General features: G+C 43.2%; 1 protein-coding gene across 1 annotated transcript in view; it reads left to right on the plus strand.

Annotated features, from left to right (window-relative positions):
• MCF2L2 (MCF.2 cell line derived transforming sequence-like 2) overlaps positions 1–21,372 on the plus strand; it is a 150,752-nt gene that overhangs the window by 125,382 nt on the left and 3,998 nt on the right. The window contains exons 23-33 of the mRNA XM_058811891.1: positions 502–594; positions 999–1,077; positions 4,139–4,211; positions 7,248–7,357; positions 11,160–11,255; positions 13,782–13,871; positions 15,556–15,627; positions 17,266–17,352; positions 19,376–19,494; positions 20,040–20,152; positions 20,572–20,675. Coding sequence (XP_058667874.1) covers positions 502–594; positions 999–1,077; positions 4,139–4,211; positions 7,248–7,357; positions 11,160–11,255; positions 13,782–13,871; positions 15,556–15,627; positions 17,266–17,352; positions 19,376–19,494; positions 20,040–20,152; positions 20,572–20,675 — 1,036 coding nt within the window. The remainder of the gene's footprint in view (positions 1–501; positions 595–998; positions 1,078–4,138; positions 4,212–7,247; positions 7,358–11,159; positions 11,256–13,781; positions 13,872–15,555; positions 15,628–17,265; positions 17,353–19,375; positions 19,495–20,039; positions 20,153–20,571; positions 20,676–21,372) is intronic.

Here is a 21,372-nt window from a genome sequence, read left to right on the forward strand (position 1 = left end):
CTGAACTTCAAGACTGTGATTAAGAATTTTTCTTTTAAGAAATCTAGAAATTTTTTCTTCAGGTTTTTTGTGTCTTCTGGATTTGCAGACTGGTCATTAAATTTCACAAAGCCCTATTCCATCCCTCTTTCTCTCCCATCTCAACAGGTCAGTGATAGCAAGTGAAAAAAACAGTCCTAAAACTGAAAATTTATCAAGGTGAACAAGAGCCAGGATGGGGTTGAAAACTGATCCACAGATCAAGCAATAAAAGAAAAGAAGATAAATTCAAGATCAGACTTTAGCTTGGGTTAATTTTGAACATTCTTTTTCCCTTTAGCAATCAAAAAGACAAATGACAAATTAGATATTGAGAAATAACATGCTCTGAATTTTACTTTTAATGACTCCCAAAGGTGTCAGAAGTGAATGCAGCCTTTTAAAAATGCTCCTCAGAGGATCAAGTTTAAAGACTGTTGATATTTTCCAGATTCCAGCTTCTTGTTTTCTGTTTTGAAACAGATGAGCACTGTGGGCATTACAGAAAATGTAAAAGGGGATAATAAGAAGTTTGAGATCTGGTATAATGGCAGAGAAGAAGTCTATATCATTCAGGTAATGACAAGTCTTTTTGTCTTCAAGGGCTATACTTCCTTTCAAGTGAATTGTTTTTAAGAATGTTCACTGTCCTGTACACTTCAGAAACAATAGCCATTGAAAGCTTTATTGGTGAAGCACTTTCAAAGGCACTGAAATGGCTAATTTATTGTGAAAATGGTCAGGATTTTGGCCAAAAGAAGAAATAAAGCAATAGAAAATTCCTTGGAATGCTGGAAAAGCAAGGACAGGACTTTGGATTTATAGTAACTTTTCTATGTTGAGGAGTGTCTCTTTTGCTCAAAGCTGGCCACAGTGTTCCAATCCTTGGCAAAGCTGAGAGCCAGTGTAGGTCAGGGCAGCCCAGTGATTGGCAGCATGTTTTAACTGGATCTGCTTTGCCTTGTCCTCTTTGTTCTCAGGCATCTTCTGTTGAGCTGAAGAACACCTGGATTTCAGAGATCCGCAAAGTCCTGACAGGACAGCTGGAGGCATGCAGAGGTGGGGCTCACAGAGCAGCAGCTGGCAATGTTCCCCTGTAGCTGTGTGTGACAAAATGGGGCTGGGACAGCCTCTGTGCCAGCCAGGACCCTCAGTGAAGCCAGCGAGGACCAGCTGGGCAGTTACTGCATTGCTGGGATTAAAGCCATGTCCTGATGAAAGAAAATTTCTTGGACTTTTAGAAGTGACAGGGATAACTATTCCATTCACAGTTAGTCCAAGGAACATGGTTTTCCTCTGTTGTCCCTCTCAAGCCACAACTGCAGAAGCAGCCTTTTACCTCAGCATGTGAGGAGAAGGGGTGTGCACTCTGTGTCTCCTGGATCAAAAGGTCTCCTTCCACATCCATGACTGGACACAGCAAATGCTCCTCTGTTTTAGTCTTTGCTTTGCTTTGCTTTGTTTGGGCTTTAAGGGTTTTTTGTTTCAAATCTAGTCACCCCCCACCTTATGTTCTAAATGTCAGTTGTCCCATCTTTCCATCTTAGTGACCTCCCTGTAGAACATGGTTCATGACATTTCCCTCTCTCACAGAGATGTCACTATGAAGGTGGTTTGTGATGTGTTCAACACTGTCAATAATTGAAGCCTCCTAAATAACTAAAATAATGACACCCTTTTATATATAAGATATTGAACTCCAGACAGACAAAATTCAGTCAGGTTATTTCAGATAGCAAAAGAACATAGTGATGATAGCTATCATAGGTGCTACTCTATTTATTCTCTTAGGACAAAAAACCCCACAGACTTTTCCTGAATCTTGGCATTGCCTCTCACCTTGGTCTGTCAGTTTCTGTTTCTTTTATACACTCATCTCTCTTTAAAGCAAAGGTCAGCAAAGCCTCTCCACCCACATCCTTCAAATTCCTAAGCAGACTTTGTCCAAGGTAGAAACTTGTGTCTGTGCTTTAACTTTGGAGGTCACCTCTATTTTAATTGCCTGTTTCACAAAGACAATGAGTTCTTGCATCCTCCTTAGGTACAAGGAAACAATTATGAACATTAGCAATTGAATCCAACCCATAACAATACACCTATTTATGATGTTTACTGCTCTGGACTTGTGTTACTGATCTTTCCTTCATCCTTTCTCCTTTTTATTCTGAATTTTACTGTGATTAGTTCACCAGGAACTGCTGAGGAAAGACCTCAAGATTCTTGTTAGTGCAGTTTCAGGACTGGATCTAGAGACTTTCTGATATGGTTTGTAGTATTTTCTTCTGAAGTATAAAAGCTGGTTACTTAGGCTACCACAAAGGTGCTAATGGAGAAAATGTACATATTTAATAGGATAGAGTGCTAGTCCTCTATTTGTGTTTCTAGGCAAAGGAAATTAGGCTTGTATGTTACCCACATGAGCATTAGTGAAACCTCTATAGCATACAAGACCTATAAGCTATTAGAGTTGCTTTGCATTTTCCAGAGAAAAATATACAGGAATCAAGACTGATTGAAACATTTCTATTTTGATGTTCTTTATTGTTTTGCACTAAGATTATACCATTCTAGAATATTTCAGCTTTCAAGGGACGTCAGGACATCACAGTCCAAGGTCCAGCTCAGGGCAGAGTCAGTTATTGGTCAAACAAGGTTACTCAGGACTTTATTCAGTCTGGTCTCGAGACCATCCAAGGGTGACTTTCATCCTACTCTGTGAATATAGTCAAGATTTTCTTTATTGTGAATCCAGCAGAACAGCAGTCAGAGGATATAAATTGTATGTCATATGCTATTGCAACTCTTCCCATTGCCTTTTCCCAAATGCTCACATGAATCAAACCCCTTACTACAATAACTGCTGTCAGGAAGCACATGCTTTGTCCTGTGGTTTTAAAGTTTCTTTTTTTAATGACTCACAAAACAAGAGGCCTTAATCCAAGACTGGATAATTTTACAACTGAGCATTGCAATGGGAGAAGGAAGAGGGATATATTTGGTTTTTTGGCTGCTTTTTATGACTGTTGTTAGGAGTTGCACAGGGGGTTGGAATGTTGGAAGGAACCAGCTGAGGTGGATGAGTGAGGGGCAGAGAAGGTGGCCACAGGATGGGATAAATAGTTTAAAATATGGGTCACTAGTGTCCAAACACTTGGTGTGTACCCAGCCCTGTCAGAGACTGCAGTGAGCATGGAGTGCTAACGAGGCTTTGGGCAGCACCTTGATCCATCAATCCCCAAGAATGCAGGCAAAGGAATTACTGATACAGCTTAAGGGATTTGTGTAAGGCCATGAATCAGTTGCCAAACCCAGGAATGGATCTACTTCCCACTCCCGAGCCAGCATGGGCATTTCTACCCCACCAACAAACTACCTGAGTTTAATCTTTCAGCGCTGCCCCATCCCCCTGTCATGTCTCTTTCACTGATAGGAGGTTCATCTTTTTCAGAGTGAAATAGCCCAGGGATCTCAGCAATATGAGAGTTTGAAAGCAGCTCCTTCCGCTGCTTCCTCACTTCTCAATGTCTGACTCTCCTGGCCCTGAAATCCAGACTCTGAGCAACTGTCTTATAATTTTTCTTCACTCAGCATTTACTGGACAAAGTACAAGTCTGTTGCTACCTTGTGGCCCTGCAAAAAGAGTGAACAAATGGCATATATAACATTTTCTGATTACTGTTTGTTGAGGATGCTGAGCAAAAGCATTCTGCAGAGAGATAGGGATATATTCTGCGATGTGGCTGAGTATGCAAAAGGGCTGATGGACATGTGTTGCTAAATCCAGACAAAGCTGTGAGCCACAAAACTTGTATTCTGGGAAAAAGGCCATTATCCATTCTCCAGATCAATATCATGCAGTTAGCTAGGAGGAGGTACCGAGAAAAGGGAAGCGAGTAGGGAAAGAAATCTCTTTTGTGGTGAAAAAATGTGAGTTGTTTGGTGAGCTAAAAGGTTTCATTAAGATCTTAATATGCCTTTCCGTTCAAGTACAAGTGTTCCATTTTGATTGCAGTGGCAGTCAAAATCTCTCTCTCCTATTTCTCTCTCCCACCTTCAACATAAAACAGAAGCAATTGAAACATTTTGGAGCAGCTTCTTTTTACTTTTTTTTTTTTAACAGAAGCAAGTCAACTGCACCAAAGAATCACTGAGAGTGTGTATCATGCACCAATGGATTCCTCCAATGCAAGCAGGTAACCACTGCTGCCTTGGCATATCAGGGCCATGTTTTGTCTTGTGTTTGTGCTTTTGCAGTACATAAATTCATAGGTTTTTGTGTTTAGCTTCCTTCAATTGTCTTCAAATTCTTCAAAGATAAATAAACACAGATAAAGGTTTGGTCAAGAGAGAAGTTATATCACAATCCGGAATTAATTTCAAAGACTAACTCAAGTTTAGTTGAAAAGTATTGGAACATTTCCAGGATCTTAAATGGAGCTGTCAGCAAAGTTTTGTAGTGACCCAGTTGCTGGGCAAGTTTAATGTATGTTGGCATGGGATTTCACTGTAAAATTTTAGCAGGATCAACCAAGCCAGGAGATCCCAGGTAACAGCCAGCCTTTGAGAGTTGTACAACTCAATGCAAGAAATATTAAACAGATGTAGTGCTATTAATCCTGCACCATATTTTCTCTAGGCTTGGTTAATTTGCCTTTTTTAGGGTTCAAGGATGGAAATCTTTCAGCAGAACCACCCTGGGGATAGGAGAAAATTATTCCAGTAAGATATGAAGTGCAATCACAAAAATGTTTCAGAAGAATCCAGATGTGTGTCCTTCTTAAAAGGCTCTTAAAGTGAGATTTTCCAGAGCAGAAATTATAGACAAAATATGTCAGCAGAAAATTAACTCCAGGAAGAAAGGCCATGTGATCAGCTATTTGTCCTAGAGTGTATTAATCCAAAGGAAAAATGAAGTGTTGTCCTCACTCTGCCAACTGTGCCAGAAAAAGAGAGGTCAGATGCTCCTTCTTCAAATGCTGGATTATTATAGAAACAGGAAGAATGCAGTGAGTCTTCATGGAATGTTCTGGGCTGTGATGAATGGCACAAAGTTCAGGGTGTGCCATTATCTGTTATTATATGTGTCCCCAAGATAAGCAGGGGCAGCAGAATTGCAGCATCAAGCTGACTGTGCAGGAGTTGATGTGAAATGGTGGATCCAGAGTTCCTGGGACTGGGGAGCCCTTTCTGCAGCCTGCTCTGGATTGCTGGGGGAGACAAGGAGGGGAAGGAAGAGGCTGGGCTGCAGCAGCCACCACGTGGCACAGCCTGTGCTCATGGCTGGTGTGACCAAGCAGCCCCAGCTGTGAGAGGTGCTGGAGGCAGAGGAGACAGCATCTGCTAAAGAGCAGCCAGCACCACCAGTGCTGTGCCAGCAGAAGGAGGCTGATCAATCACTGCCATGTTATCTACCCAACAGGCTGCCCATGTGTGACAGTGACTCTGCTGTTTGTTGGGAATTGGCAAACCTCTGCTGTGACATGGGGGAAATCTGTTTGCAGGATGCGTTCCCCTCCCCAAGCTGTATCTGTCCCATGACAAAGACTATCCCCTTTACTGTTTACATGCCACCAACATCACTTGGGACTGCAATTCCATAAGATAAGGCAGGCCTGACTTGAGATTGGAGCTGAGGTGTTGGGAAAAGGAACACTTAGAGCCAGTGTCCTACACACAGGCAGTTATTGAGTGTCCCTAATTCCTCTTCAATCTATTTCAATTCTCTCTCTCTCTCTCTCTCTCTCTCTCTCTCTCTCTCCCCAAGTTCTTCCACAAAATGCACTGTTTAATCCTAAAATGGGATGCCCAGTGGTATCTATTGCTGCTGTATCTCTCAAGGAATGGCTGCTGCATTTCATTGATAATGAAATGATCCCTTTGTATTGTTTTCTAATCTATTTAAATACATGAAATTTAAATAGTCTATTGTTCCAACTGCTTAACAATCTGCTTTGTTGGAAATGACTGATGCAGTCATACATCCATGTAAAAATATCCCGTGAACATGGATAAACACAAACTCTTGGAATTTGGCTGCAGATGCTGTTTCAGAAAAGCTCTTGTATTTTCTTGGTGTCTTTCTCACAGCTGTAAATCTTTAACTCTGTCAGCTGCATGTTTCACAGTTATTCCAGCCTAGCTGGGAAGAAAGAGAGGAAAAAGAATAAGGAAATGTGAATGTGCTTTGGATTTGTTCCCATGTTTATTTTGAGCCCCATTTTGTACCCAACATGAAGCTGCAAAATCACATTTTGATGGAGTACAGGAGGTAACAGAGACCTTGCTAAGATTCCATCAGAAACAGGTCAAAAGTTCAAATGCAAAACAATGAGTCCTGGACTACTTTATATTTAGAAAAGCTATTAACAAACCTCTAGTATTTAAAATGTTTTGAAGTTGTTAATGATGTATCTTGGACCTTCCCTTACAGCAGTTCACGTGTTATTTGCAAGCAGCAGTTTAATTGCTGATACGTGTCAATAACAAGAGCTTTGGCAAAGAGTATTTAAAATGTGTAGATACAATGATTTGTGTGGAGCAGTCTGCCAAAAATAACAGTCAAACATCCAAATTAAACCACCAGACATTTGCAAAGAACCACAAGAAAACCTTGCAGTTTGAATGTCCAACAAACCTGGGACAGGGGCCTCAGTCCCATTACCCAAGGCAGTACCTGAGCAGGTTTGTCAAGGTGGATCCTCCCATTTGTGATTCAGCTGCAGACAGGGGTATCCCACTGGGATTCATGCTCCAAAGAGCAAAGAAACAGAAGCTGGGGAAGCCAATAGAATTCATATGTTGCTTATGCATGGTGTGACCTCTATGTGACCATCCAGTATCCATTTCTCTCCTGGAGACAAATGTATTTATGCTGCAAAAGAAGGAAAATCTGGGTTGTCTTTTCTTACCTGGCTTCCCACTCCAACCTTTCAAATCTGCTGCACTTGCAAAAAGAATTTTTGCAGACAGCCAGCTTGTTTCTCCATTTTTCCCTTCTCAACGTTGATGAATCCACATCCCTCACTGCGTGGTGGGCAGAGGAGGCAGGATGGGTTTTTCCCACCACATATGCCTGCACAGATGCAAGCTTTTGTACCAGACAGCATTTTAAAACCAGTCCTTTGTTCCTTAGGCTTCCATGTTTGAGGGTAAATAAGAATGCTTAGTGCTCAGTGCTTTATTAGATGTTAACAGGAATGTTACTATTTTTGTATTTCTTTTGTCCTAAGGTATAGCAGGAAGTCATCAAGTATATATGAAAACAAATCTGAGACATCAAATGTGGATGCATCTAACAACAAAAACAGGAATTCGAGTCCCAGCGCCAGACAAAAGAGAGGTAGGAGTTCTCACAGAGCTTTTGCTTCCAAAGGGTAATATTTTTATATTTGCACATATTTCTGGAGTTTGATGAGGATAATTTAGATCTACGTTGTTTTAACCCAACATCAAAAAACCAATGCTACAAAGCTGAATGACTGTACCATGAAAATTTGTGAGCACCAAAAGTCATCACCAGTTTAGGGTTTTTAAGTCTGAGTTTTGATGCTTTACAGTGCTCTTTATACAACTTGTGTTTAAAAATAGAACTTAGGGGACAATAGCATATGTGTTTTAACCTTCTGCATCCTGGTGAAGTTGATTTCTAGACATACTTAATTTAAATTTTTTTCTACAAACTTTGCTAACTGATTTCTTTGTTTAAGTCAAGGAGAGTTTTTTGCCTCCTCTGTGTATATCAATTCTCCCCAGGTGTACAGTAAATAAACCCACAGGCAGTCACAGAAAGTCCCTCCATTATTTGAGCCCATAAGCACAATAGGTCTTCTATACAACAGAAGTTAAAATAAACACTATAAAGAAATGGAATCTCATCTGACAGCAGGAAGAGAAAATCTTTTGATAGCAGTTTCTCTTTTAGGCAGTATTTCTTAATGTTGAACAAAGAATTTTCTACTAATATAAAAAAGAAAATTGTGAAGTCTTAAGAGATTAATACCCAAATGAGGCATAAAGTAACACCCTCATTATAAATAAAGATATTTAAAAAGAAAATGGAATGTCTCTCTTGGAAAAGAAAGGCTATTCACTAAAAGATTTTTAATTGCAGTAGGTTTTCATGCTGGAAAAAAGTTACAGATTCTTCATTAAAAAACCCAACCTTAATTTTTTTTTCAGTAAAATTTTATTTTTAAAATATTTAGACTTTTTTTTTCTATTTCAAAAAGTGGAAAAGTAGCTTTTCCTTTTAAATTTAGAAACTTAAAAAAAAAATCCAAGAAGATTACTGATGTTTTCTAACTGTCCAGCTTACTCTAGAGTGTGGGAACGGGGCTCACATTCCTGCTTGTTGTCATTCTTCTGCCTTCTGCTTTCCCATGAGCAGCTCCTCAGGGCTCTGGCTGGGATCCCACTGGCTCAGCCCAGAGCATCCTCATCCTCTGGTGGGTGGCTCTTCCTGCAGGGCTGGGCAGTGAGTCCATTCTTTGGGGATTCGGGTGCCCTGTGCATCCTGAGCTGCAAACCTCGCTCTGCAGAGCCACCAAAATGCTTTCCAGCTCCACATGTCCCGCCAAAACTCGAGTTTGTGTCCTGTGAGGCACCTAGGGCTCTGCAAGGGGCTGAACCCAAAAATGTCCCAACACTCGGCACACAGCCTGGGCCTCTGCCAAAACTGTCTCTTTTGTGCCACCTACTGCCTGTAAAATGCTTCCAATATCGGTGTAGTTAATGTGAACACATTATTTTAAAACATTGGGGAATTTCTGCAGTACAGAAGGGGAGGGTACTATTGACAAATTATTTCAGTTTTGTTATTCTTATTGATAAGTGGCTGTGGCAGAGTTTTCTACATGTAAATCAGTGTTTTGTGTGGACCTGACTGGTGCAGTCACTGCCTTGAAATAAAACAGGAGCAAATCCTGCAGGATCCTCTGGGGACCCCCTTGTCTGACTGCCCTGCTCAAAGCAGGGTCAGCTGCAGCAAGGTGCCCACAGCCAAGTCCATTTGGGTTCTGAACAGCTCCAAGGATGGTGACTCCACAATCTGCCATGGGGACACTGTCCTAGGTTTAACCCCTTTCACAGTAAAAAGGGTTTCTCACATTTTAAAATGGAATTTCCCATATTTCAATTTGTGCCTGTTGCCTCTCTCATCCTTTCACTGGGCTCCACTGAGAAGCATCTGGCTCCATTTCTTTATTTTATAAGATCCTCCTGAGCCTTTTGTTCTCCAGGCTGTGCAGTCACAGCTCTTTTTTTACTCTCCCCTCATGTCAGCAATCCCTTAATGATCCTCACTAGATTCACTGGAGGAGCCCAGGACAGGACAGCACTGCAGGAGAGTCTCTCTGTGCTGAGATGAGGGGAAACGTCACATCACCTCCCTGGAGCTGCTGGCACAGCTCTGCCCAGTGCAGCCCAGGATGCTGCTGGCTTTCTTTGACACAAGTGTGCACTGCAGGCTCTCCTTCAACCCGCTGGTTCTTATTATGCTTGGAAATAATTTCCAGGGTTATTTGGTATACCTGCAGAATTAAGGAAAAGGTTTGTATGACTCAGGTGGAGACAACATGACTTCAAAGGCCGGTGTCAAATGCTTTGCTGGTGCTGAGGGGCTGTGGGGACTTGTGAAAAGCAAAGGGGTCCCTCAGTGAAGTGATTCAATTGCAGAGCTGAAGAACCCAGGAGCCCACCCCTCTGCACATGCACTGCTGTACTCCCTGTGGGACTCGCTGATAATTAAATGCTATGGATTTTCTCACCCTAAGAAAACAGAAAGTAAATATATTTTATATGCCAGTTTTTGAATTCTTTATAAGCTACAGTATCTGTACAGGGATTGCCTGGCAGTGGGAGCAGCCATGGCAGGGAATGGCCAACACAGACTGTTTAGAAGCCAAAGGCAGCCCCACAGCAGAAGCCACTGCCTGGGAGCAGCTCCTCACAGATGCACCTGCCTGGCCCAGAGCTGGCACTGGGTAGAAGGAGCTGAACCACAGTGACATTATCCTTCTGTGTTGTTAAAATCTGTTCCTCTCACACCCACCTATGCATGCAGGCACCTTGGGTCTTAGATTATCTTGGCTGCAAATCAGGAAGTGATGTGATGCACTTTCCTTTGGAAGCACAGCTAATCTGTCTGTTGCTTGTCTGTCAGTGTGGATTCACTATCTCTTTGTGTTCCCTTTGTACTTTTGGTCTTCATTTGTCCTTCTAAAGATTTTCATGCGATAGTGTGTGAACTAAAGAAGGGAAAATCTATTGGTTAAATCCCAAGGCTCAAAAGCAGGTACCCAACACATGGTTTTTCTCCTGCTCCTTTGCCATAAACCTTCTGGGTGTTATCTGCCCACACCAAGAAAGGAGCAGATGGAGGATTTGGCAGGAATGTGTGGATCTGGAGGTTTGAGCTAGGTCCTGTTTCCTGCAATGTGAGTAACTGAGTATCTTTCAAGCCCAGAGCCTCAGGACCTCCATCCATCTGTGATCTCTGCAGAGGCAGCTGTCAGACAGCATGGCTGATTATTCATGCAGGAGCCTGGCATGTGAGCTTTGCTGGCATGGCACCCTTTCATCCCAGCAAATCAGGAGATAATTGCATGACTCTGCCAGCTTCAGAGGCTTTAGAAAGGTTTCAGCAGGTAAGGTTGAAGATGTACAGCCACAGGGCTGGTGAGGGCAGACTCTTCAGTGCCAGTGCTGGATTGCAGAAGTGGGACTGCTCCCAACACTTGCATGTCCTGTACTGAAAGGCTTCTTCTCTCATTTCTCCCTACAAGTCACTGCTCCAACCAATGATGTGTTTACATAACAGAAGGCACTAGCTTGCTGCTAAATGGTTTTTTCCTTTGATGAGAGCTACCTCCCTTCACCTGTTATTCTTTGGTTTTGTTTTGTTGTTGTTCTCCATTAAAACTCAGTGAGCCAAACTCAACCCAGGGGTCTGTTTGGTTCAGCTGGTTTACTCACCCTGATCTCATGTCACCTTTCCAATTGATTAGCTCTTGCTCAGGCTTGAACTGAATCAAAATTTATTGATTTCTTTTGAGTTGTCATCCAGTGCTAACCTTTCCTTTCCCATAAGCTAAACAGCTGTCCCTTCCTTCCTTATTTCTCTTCCCTCTCCCTCTCTCTCCTAGTTGATGCTTCCAGCAGCCTTAACCTTGAGCGCACAGCGCTTGCTAGAAAGCGATTCACATTGCAAGGTCTTTCCAACCGCAGAGCTCCACCCAAAGGTAAAATCACCCATGCAGCATTTGGTCTCAGGCCATCTGTCTCCTGCACTCCCACGGTGTCCTCTCCATCCCATGGTGCCATCCATCACCGTTTCCTAAAGTGCTGATGCATCTCACCCAAATGCTCCTTTCTGGTGCACACGAGTGGCTCCTCTGCTCAAAGACGCCGTCACCAAAAATTGCTCCCACGGCAGCATTGGCAAGGCAACCTCTGGGTTGGCTGGTTGGGTCTTTTACTGGTGTACAGTGCAAATAACATTTGTTTCCAGTTTCTCTCAAGGGTCAAAGTGTGAACTGGTTTTAAATGATCAACTGAACTTCTTTCAGCAGCTTACAGGCTTGAAGAAAAAGAGTATCATATCTGTTGTGCTACATGAGATTTTCATGTGTGAAATCATTCATTGGTTGGATGTTGTTGTTTTTTCAAATATTGTTCAGTTGTGGCCTAGTGGGGAACGAGAATTCAGGAGAACTGGGGTTTTATTCCACTTAATTGTGTTATATGACACCATAAAATGCTGTGTCTTGGGTACTTGTGCATAAATGTTTAGTAGATACCCATGAAAAGAGAGCTTTGCAAGTTCCTGTGGTAGCTGTACAAGGAAGAGACTTTAGAGGAAAGAAAGAAATGTGAATAGAAATTAAATTGACTGACTGCTTATAATTACTTTCTGAAAAGATACTGTAATTACTCCCTTTATTGTTTTTGTGTGGCTTTTTTCCTGTTCTGATAAATAATATTTCCTCTGTGAGACAAAGGGTTAGTATGCAGTGATGGAGAGGGTGAACATCAAAGGAGGAAGAAGCAAGATGAAAGCATAAAAGCAGAAATACAGAAGCATTAAATTATAATGTGATAAAGTAGATAAGAATGCACCAAGAGTCAGCACTGCTGTAAGATTCTGGCTACCAGATTAAGGCTGCATGTGGTAGTGAGATCCAAGATGGACAAACAAAGTTCAATGTCTGAATATAAAAGCAAGTGGATTTTAGATCTTGGGACTCAGGAAAATCAATGACAAAACACAGAGTTCAGAAATAATGCTGTAATTTTTGCAAGTCTAGATTTACAATTTTGTTTGGGGTCTCTCTTACTTTTTAATCTGAGTTTTTCTTGTCATAAGAAATGTCTTGCCTTGTATTCAGTGTTGCAGGCAGCAAAGCACAGCTGGGAAGAGCTCAGCTGTAGGTGCTCTGAGTTGAAAGCCTTGCTGGGTCTGGTCACTCGGGATTCCTGTGGAACACCTCTTGCACAATGTCCTGCTTCCCTCTGTGGGGCTGACCTGCTCTGGCCAGAGGGAGCTGCTGGCAGACAGGCTGGCTGTGGTCATGGCTGCAGGCAAAGCCTCTCAGCACTGCCCGGGCTGGCTGCTGGGGCACGCTGGAAGCTGGGAGAAGGGAACAGGGAAGTGTCTGCTATCAGCTTGTCTCGCTCCTCAACACTTTGTCTAAAGGTTTTTGTTACCGGCCATGGTGAAGGATGGTGTGTTGAGCTGAGTGTACTTTGGTTCAGATCTGCTGTGTCTGTTTCTGTCAAGAGCACATAAAAAGGAAGGTCTAAACAATATAATACCCCAACTAACTAGGGTGTAAACAAGATTGGGTATCAACTGCCAGTGGAGCGTGGATGCTCAGAGAACTGCTGAACTCTCTGCCTAGGCTAGATATGACAGGCTGGAAAATGTTGTATATAATCACTTTGGTGTTTTAGTCAAAGAAATGCTGATGTCTGGAGAAGAAACTTTGGCATCCTGCACTCCATCAGAGCAGAGATCCCTGGGGCAGCCACCCCAGAGCTGGCACCAAAGTGTATCCAAGTCCACACTCAAAGCACCCTGCATCTCCCCACCCTTGGGTCAGCATTAGCCATCCTGATTTGCACAGCCAAGTTCATATTCCTTGGGGTGGGAACAACTTCAGCACATGTCATGGTGAAATATGGGGAGTCTGTGTCTTTACTCCTGAGCAGACTTAGAGAAAAGGCAGGATGATGAATAAGGAAAGAAAAAAACACTCTAGCCTTCACCTTCTCCAAGCTGGTTTGCACTGGTAAAGATGGAAGCTTGGAGAATATTTTCAGGCATTCACACAGTTAAATTTTAGAAATGACAAATGTGAACTCCAAACCATTCATACTTGTTTTTCAGTGTATTCCAGGTCAGTCATCACAGAACAAGCAGCTCAGTGTCTAAAATGATCCAAACCTCATCTGTAGATGCACACCCCATTCCAGCCATCATGCTCATTTCTGTGTTTTGTAGCTGTACTTGGACACTAGTTGGTTGCTAAAATAATAATTGGCATGGCTCTTTTCTGAAGTATTGAAATTGGTGCAATTGGAATTGCTTTGAAAATATGTTCACAGTAACACTTTCTGTGCTTTTCACCTTGTTGAGGGTATTTTTAGAGGAGCAACCTTTCTTTTCTTTACCCTTTTCCAGCTGCTGCTTTGCTTTGAACACCTTTTACCCCCAGTGCTTATTAACCTCTAACCCTGCCCTGCATTGCATCTGTCTGTTCTCCCAGATCCAGAGTCTAAGGACAGAGAAGTTACCCGTCGCTTTTCCCTAGCCTCCTCCATCAGCACCACAGCCAATGCTTCTGCTGCCACCAAAGGTACTGTCCTGCTGCTTGCTTAGCTCCCCCCCTCCCTGCCTGCTGCCTGGCACAGTCACTGCCAAATGCTGCTCAGAGTGAGCCCCTCAGGCCCAGTTTTCACTGAGCAGGAGGTTCCAGTAGAAGAAGAGTGAGCACCAGTGTAACACCTGCAGGGAGGGAGGCCAGGACATTTTGAATGTGTATTGAGGTGTGCTGTCAGCACACAGACTGACTGTTCCCAATTTCTCCATTGTAGGCTCCAAAAAATGTTGCTGGTGTCCATGGAAATTGGATTAATGTTTGGCTGATGTGGGATTAGGTTTCCAGTAGCACATATGCCTGCATATCAGGGATAATTTTGATAACAGAACATATGGTCTTACATGGAATTCGGAATATGCTACCTTTTGGCAGTTCCTGGAATGGACTGGAGGAACTGATTTGCAAGGTTAAGATTTTCAGGGCAATTCAAAAGATCAAAATAGAAGGCAAAATTGTAGAATTAATTTGTATAAAAATCTTTGCTCTGTAGTTGTCAGGAAGAAAGTTGCTCAGTATCTGTTGCCTTCTCAACAGCTGTGAAGGATATGAGCCACATCCTTGGCTGCAGTGAGGCTGTCAGGGAATGAGGGCATGGTGGGGTTCATGGGCAGAGGAAGGATGTGACAGTCTCACTACCCACAAATGTTTCTTTGACAGCACCTTTAGACCACAGTACTAGAACATCCTTACATGGAAGTGATGGGCATAGCATATGAGAAGAGGTTATTACAGCTTTTTGCCCTCAGCAACAACTCAGACATACATGATCAGTTGCTAAATTATGGGAAGAGTGAGTCATTTCCTAATAATTCTTTTCAAAGCTGAGGAACATAATGAAGTACATATCTACAAAGAAAATGGGCAACCAAGGGTTGTTCTTTAGTGTGGTGTATCAAAGAGAGCATGTGTGAATTGCTATGAAAGTTAAAATTTGTTACAGTTTCATATCAAAAAGTCTTATTCTAGAATCCTGTCTGCCAAAAGACTGTTGGCAATCTCTTGGGATACTGAGAAAACCACTTCTGCTATGATTTTCAAAGCTAGAAAACAGAATCAGTGCTTTTCAATTAAGTGTTTTAGTCACAGCATCTACTTTAAGAAAATATTTCAGATGACAGAAGAACTGAAGCCTGAGTCTTGTCTGAGCATCAGCCCAGATGCAGACCTAGCCAGGTTGTTGTGGTCACCACTTCTGGGCACAGCTGTTGCTGTGTCTGATCGTCACTCCTGGCAGTTCAGCTCCCCCCACATCTGCAGTGGGGCACAGGAGAGGGGCTGCACACGGACCTGTGGCTGGTGTCCCCCCGTTCCGAGGGTCAGAAGTGGTGGCTCTGTGAGCTGTGCCCTGCCAGGCTCACGGCTGCAGGCGGGGACTGCGGGTCTGCTGCCTTAGTGCCATCTCCTGGGCAAGAGTGAGAGGCAGCGTCTGTGAGACCCCAAGGGAAGCAGATTCTTTTGCTGTGATGTCTCAATGTCTTTTGACAAAGGGGTTTGTTCTCTATCCACTTCACAGAAGTGTGTCTCTCCACCACCTAGAACCCAGGGGTTGGTCATTCTTCTGGGTGAAATTAAAAGTGTTAGGTAGTGTTTTCAGGTGTAGGAAAGCAAGTTTCTCCTTTAACAATATTTACAGCCTTGTGACTCTATAAACTCCACACAGGTCCCCTTGTTCCTGCAGTTAAAGTCAAGAGACATGAAATAAAGAGTGACCCAACCCCCCTGGGGTTTGAAGGTAGGAGTATTTCCATCCTGCATGAAAACCTCGTTTGATATTATTCACTGAATTCACATCTCATCACGGCTGGTGGGTGACACTGGAGTTCATTAGGGGGTTGGGGTCAGTTTATCTGCATAACTGGGATACAGACAGCTTGTTACTCCCTTGCCTGTCCCCTGCACTCATATTCACCTAGGCATGGGCCTGAATTAAACCCCCAGTTCCCTGCCTGTTTTGGGAAGTAAAGCTCTAGGCTGCCACCTGGATCTGGATTTTCTGCCTGGCTCTGCCTCCCTCCATAGGGAGCAGCAGCAGGGAGCCAAGGGGCTCCTTTTCACCTTCACCTGCAGTCTGGCCACTTGCATCCCTCTTTCCTTGCTGGTGTCTACTCTTAATGAGAGAAACAGGAGCCATGTGCATGAAGACTACAGGGGAGGCTAGACTGTGCATTAATAGCCATTTCAAGTGCAGTGTTTCATTTCAGACAAGCAGAATTTCCACCAATTTGTTGCAGCAGATTCATAAATTACTGTTTAACAAACACTACCAAAGAGTTAAATTGAGGTGCTGTTCCTCAGCCACTGGAAAATCACCAGCTTCCATTGTCAGCCTTTCTCTGACCATTTGCCTTCAGGGGACACAAGGATCCAAGTATCTCTGCTGCAGGACAGGCAGGAGGAAGATGTGGGCTGAGGACTCCTTTCATAGCATTGTGTTGTTCTGCACAAAATCTTGGTAGGAAGAGCCAGTGAACAGGTCAGTGATGGAACTGGTGAAATATCAGAGCTATCTCCCATGGCACTCTGGAAGAAACAATTCAGAGACAGCAGAAGTCATTTTGCTGCTTGCAGAATATTTCCTTTTGCCAGTGACCCTGGCACTATGTTTAGAACCATCCTGGCACCCAGCAGCACCCAAAGTGTGGGGTTTATGCCTTGCTTCCCTCACTGACAGATGCCCTGATCTCAGCATCCCCTGTGGCTGCAGGGACAGGGGGCATTTCAAGTTGCAAGAACTATCTGCAGCACAGAACTGACTTGCTCCTCACAGGTTACAAGCAAGGTAACAGCATCCCTCACCAGGCTGAGTATCTTTAAGTAGGAAACAATGGACATTATCACCCCTTTACCAGAGGATATTGCTGCTATTGACAGGATTCTGACTGAGGTAATAACAAGGGATTTCCTCCCCCCAAATTCTGTTGCATTCATCGTGGGTGAAATCATTAATTTCTGGTCTCCCTGGTACCCTTTTGCTGCTGTATGTATTAAAATCAAAACCATAAATTATCACCTACAAAATGATTTTAAAAGCTGCAAGAAAAATATGTTAAAAATGGGTAAGGAAGCTGTAAAGAAATAGAACACTGCACTATTCACTCAGCAATTATCTTCCTTAATTAACATCACTACTTCTGTTTGATTCATTTCGCTGTTCTATGTCCTTCTCAGACTCACAGTTTTTCTGTGGAATGCTGCTGTCCTTTCACTCATTTGTGCTGGTCATGTGTCTCCTCTTTTATAACTGTTGGACCCCAGTCCACCTGTTTGTTAAAGAGCCTGTCAGTTGCAGAGGTGATGCAGGAATTCACTTTGTACTGGTTGTCTGGTCACTGTTTCACCTTGAAGACACAAATTGTACTTCCTGTCACAGATGCTTTTGAGAACACCATTTTGGCCCAGACTAAATGTAATGCCGGTCCCACCACGAGATCCGTACCTAGATCTGCTTCACAGACAGGTAAACACAATTAAAGTATTTGTAAACTCAATTTGAGAGTGCAAACTAAATTTATGATAATATTTACTCTCTTTATTATAAGGAGAATTTTCTCTTTTGGTGAATATTATTTCCCACCAAAACAATGAAAGAAAAAGCTTGGATCATTAGCTTAGAAACAATGCCCCACATTCTGGTTTTCTGAGGTCAGTCTGAAAATAATTACTTTAATTGAAAGCAAGAGAGCTTAGAATTTGATCTGTCTTATTTTATAAGAATTAAGCATGAGAAACAAGCTGTTTCTTAGTCTCTGAAATTAGAATAGGGATTTGTATGGAAGGGGGAGGCTGATAGATGTATTTGTAAGGAATTCTGGCTGGTGAGGTTTCTAAATGACAGTGGCAAAAGACTGTGGAAGCTTTGTCTAATGGAGTAGAAGGGTATCTTTTGCTCTTGGTGTTTGTAGTCCAGCCTGTGAATTTGAACTAAAATTGCAGTAGCAGTTTGAAGTTAACTAGAATCAGCATATTCTTGTATCTTTGGACCTTTGCTAGTATAGTACAAGACAGTGTCACTTCAGAGGCTGGTTTACACCTTTAAAAGCACAGATGGCCAGACCATCCCTGTGGGGGGATAGCTGGGGATGCAGCTGTGCTGGAAGAAGGTCCATGTGTCCCTTGGAACTGGGTTGCAGTTGTTGGAGCAGACATCTGTGGGTGGCAGAAGGGGCTGCAGAGCTGCATGAGCATGTGTTGCACCAACCAGTGCTTATAGCAGGGAGGGTGTGCATGGGGAGGGATTAAATAAACTAATTAATAAATTTCTCCCAGATCAGGTCACTTTTCTGTTTACTGCCTGAACTGCCTGGCTTGGGTTTTGTATTGCCTCAGGCCAGGGTTTGGTGTGGGTTGAGAGTGCTGGGATGTGCATAATCCCACTTCGAGAGCATCTGTCTCCATGCCTTGGGGTCAGAGCAATGGCCCACAGGATGTAAAGAATTTGGTTCAGCATCTGCTCAGCCCCAGTCCCTGTGAATCAGCTCATGCCCAGCAGGTACACTAATTAGGAAGGCATATGGTAAATTGACTGACTGCATTCAGCTTGTATCTGTCAGGGCTGCAAAATCATTTGGTAGATGCAAGGTCTCTTTCCTCTGAGCTGGACTGTAGTCATCTCCATCCCTACCAGGCATCAAGTGCAGGGAAGTGCAGATGATGGTTGCCACCTGCACAAAAGAGCCAGAGCTACTTTTGCACCATGGCAGCCTCAGGCAGACAGGTCTTATAAGGCTCAGCCTCAGTTTCCCTCAGGACACATCCTATGAACATGCCTTTCTAGGTGAAGAGAGTCTGGCTCTTGAGTCAGGCTGGAAATCTCTCACTGAGTCCATTCCACTGGGTTGGGATGGTTCTGGTGAAAATCATGCAGTAAGACAGGTACAGCACAAATATGACTGACATCTCTCCTCACCTCCTTGGTTGTTTTTGTGCCTTGCTGTTTACTCTGTCCCTTCCCTGCACTTGCAGCCTGCTCCAGGGTATAATCTGGTAAATTGCTCAGGTGGTAATATCACCTTGGGGTGAGATGGAGATAAGAAGTCAACCAAAATTCCATGGCTATGTACTTAAACATGTGGAGGTAAGCTGGAAACTGAATCACCATGGCCCTCTGAAAGTCATGTCAGCACAAGTTATCATTTGCTCTGCAGGAAGATTCCTGGTCCTTGTTTTTTGTACCTCCTGAGCTGAAGGGATTGAGCAATGCTGAGCACTGGGAGTATCCATGGGTGTGAACACTGCAGCCACACATGCTGCTCTCACACCAGGGACAGTGAGTGGTGCAGACTTTTAGACTTTTTTAGAGACAGAATAATGGCTGTGACATAATTTTTATGGCAAACCCGTGGAATAAGCTATAGAAAAGTACCAGCAATTTGGTAAGTGGAAGAGCAGGAAGTGAACATGTGACATTTATTCTACAGACTGATTCTCAAAGAGGCTAATGTCTGATAGCTAACTCTGTCTGGTTTATGTCTTTTGAAAAGGTTGGCCCAGCAGACAAATGCCTTCTCTAGACACATTTGAAGATTTTGAAGCCATCCCTTCCAGCATGGATGAACTCTCTAACTCTTCTGATTTGGAGGAAGAGACCAACCCTAACAATGTAATTGCTTTTAAAAATTACACTGCCCTTTGCCAGCACAACTTCCTCCTCTCTAAGGATCACAATGTAACCTGCAAAGTTTGGGTTCACACCAGCCCTAAATCCATGGATCTGTGGAAATACAGAAGATGGAAATTTGATCTGGGGTGTTGGAAGATTATTACAAGACTTTTGTTGATCGGGATGAGGATCATAAAAAGTCACTCATACTTGTAGGCTGTCACTTTGCCTGCTACAAAAGTGAGGGAAAACTCGGAGTCTTTAAAAAGCTAATTTCAGACTTTTCCAGATAACTTCACCTGGTGTGACAAACCCAATTTTTATATCAGAATAACGGCTGGTGGGTTAAGCCTAAAGTCTAAATGCAGAGAACAGTCTATCCAAATTTTGAGTAATATTTAACCTGGGCATGATAAATCACAATTGCCTACAGAAGAAATATCTGCCAGCTTGAAATGCCTAATTCAGTATCTAACTAAAACCTCTTGCACAGTGTTCTTTCATCCATAGTGATTGTTTCTGGTGCCTTGTTTCATTCATTTTAGGGGAGCAATCTCTTCCGGGTCGAAGGCAGTTTTGACAGCTGTTTCCCAGATTCTCTTTCTCTTGAGGATGGAGATTTAGTGCAGTTTGTGCAGGAAGGAGAGAATGGTCAATGGTGAGTATGGCAGAGAGACAGAACTGGACAGCTGGAACAGCCAGAACCTCCTGGAAAAGATGGAAATATCGGTTGGATATTAGGGAACATCTTTTTTATAGAAAGAGTGATAAAGTTCTGGAATGGTCTGCCCAGGGAGGTGGTGGAGTCACCATTCCTGGCTGTGTTTTAAAAAACACTGGATGTGGCATTGAGTGCATGGTTTAGTTGAGGCGTTAGGGCTGGGTTGGACTCGATGATCTTGAAGGTCTCTTCCAACCCAGTGATTCTGTGATTCTCTATGGATACCTGTAGGACTGCCCTGGCTCCTCTGCCTTCTTCCTTAGTTCAGGAGATAATAGCCCAACATGCACCTCTAAGACACACAACCCAAGGAGGGTCACTGTAGGAAAATTCACTGACTCTTCTCTGAGTTTCAGGTTAGTGAAGAAACTGGTCTCTGAGAAAAGCGACTGGGTTCCCTCCAGCATATTGCAGCCAGCAGAGGGGGACAGTAACAACATAATTAAGAGCAGCAATGCAGGTAATAAACAAAATGTGATACTGGTTTGTTTGTTTTCTGCTCCATACTGAAAAATAATGTGATAGCAAAAAAAAAAAAGGTGATAAAAAATGCATTTCTGTGTTGAAGAACTCACCTGAGTGCACGTCTGTGCTATAGTCTCTGGTGACATGGCTGAGCTAACCTGAAATTTGGTGCCTGGGTGTCAGACCTGGTTAGGCACAGCAGCTTTCCTTGGCCTGGCTTAATTGTTTTCCCCTTTCTGAGCAGAACTTGAATCTCCCATCCAACTTCTATGGCTAGCAGCACTCAGGCCGGCTGCTTTGCAGGGAGCCCAAGAGTCTCATACACAGGGTGTGCCTGCAGGGCAGCTCTGATCCTGGCATGGATAGACTTTGGATGGAGACCAGCATCAGGGCTGTGCTTCTGGCCTAGGCTTGAAAACATTAAAATTTCATGAACCATTACTGCCTTCATCATATTTCACAGCTGGCTCCAAAAGCTGCAGGAAGGGCTGCTCTGGCAAGATTTCAGCCAAATCAGCACTAAAAGTCATCCAGTCACAGCTTTGGTTCTGACCTAACACCCAAACAGGTTGCACTGGAAAAGCTGAATCTGAGCAACTCTGCAGATCAAAGGTTTACAATTCCAGACTAATATTTGTCCATCCTTAAATATAACTTACCAAATGTGTCCTGCTTTTCTTCTGGTAGCAGAA

Source organism: Ammospiza caudacuta, chromosome 11, assembly GCF_027887145.1.
Source record: "Ammospiza caudacuta isolate bAmmCau1 chromosome 11, bAmmCau1.pri, whole genome shotgun sequence".
Lineage (NCBI taxonomy): Eukaryota > Metazoa > Chordata > Aves > Passeriformes > Passerellidae > Ammospiza > Ammospiza caudacuta.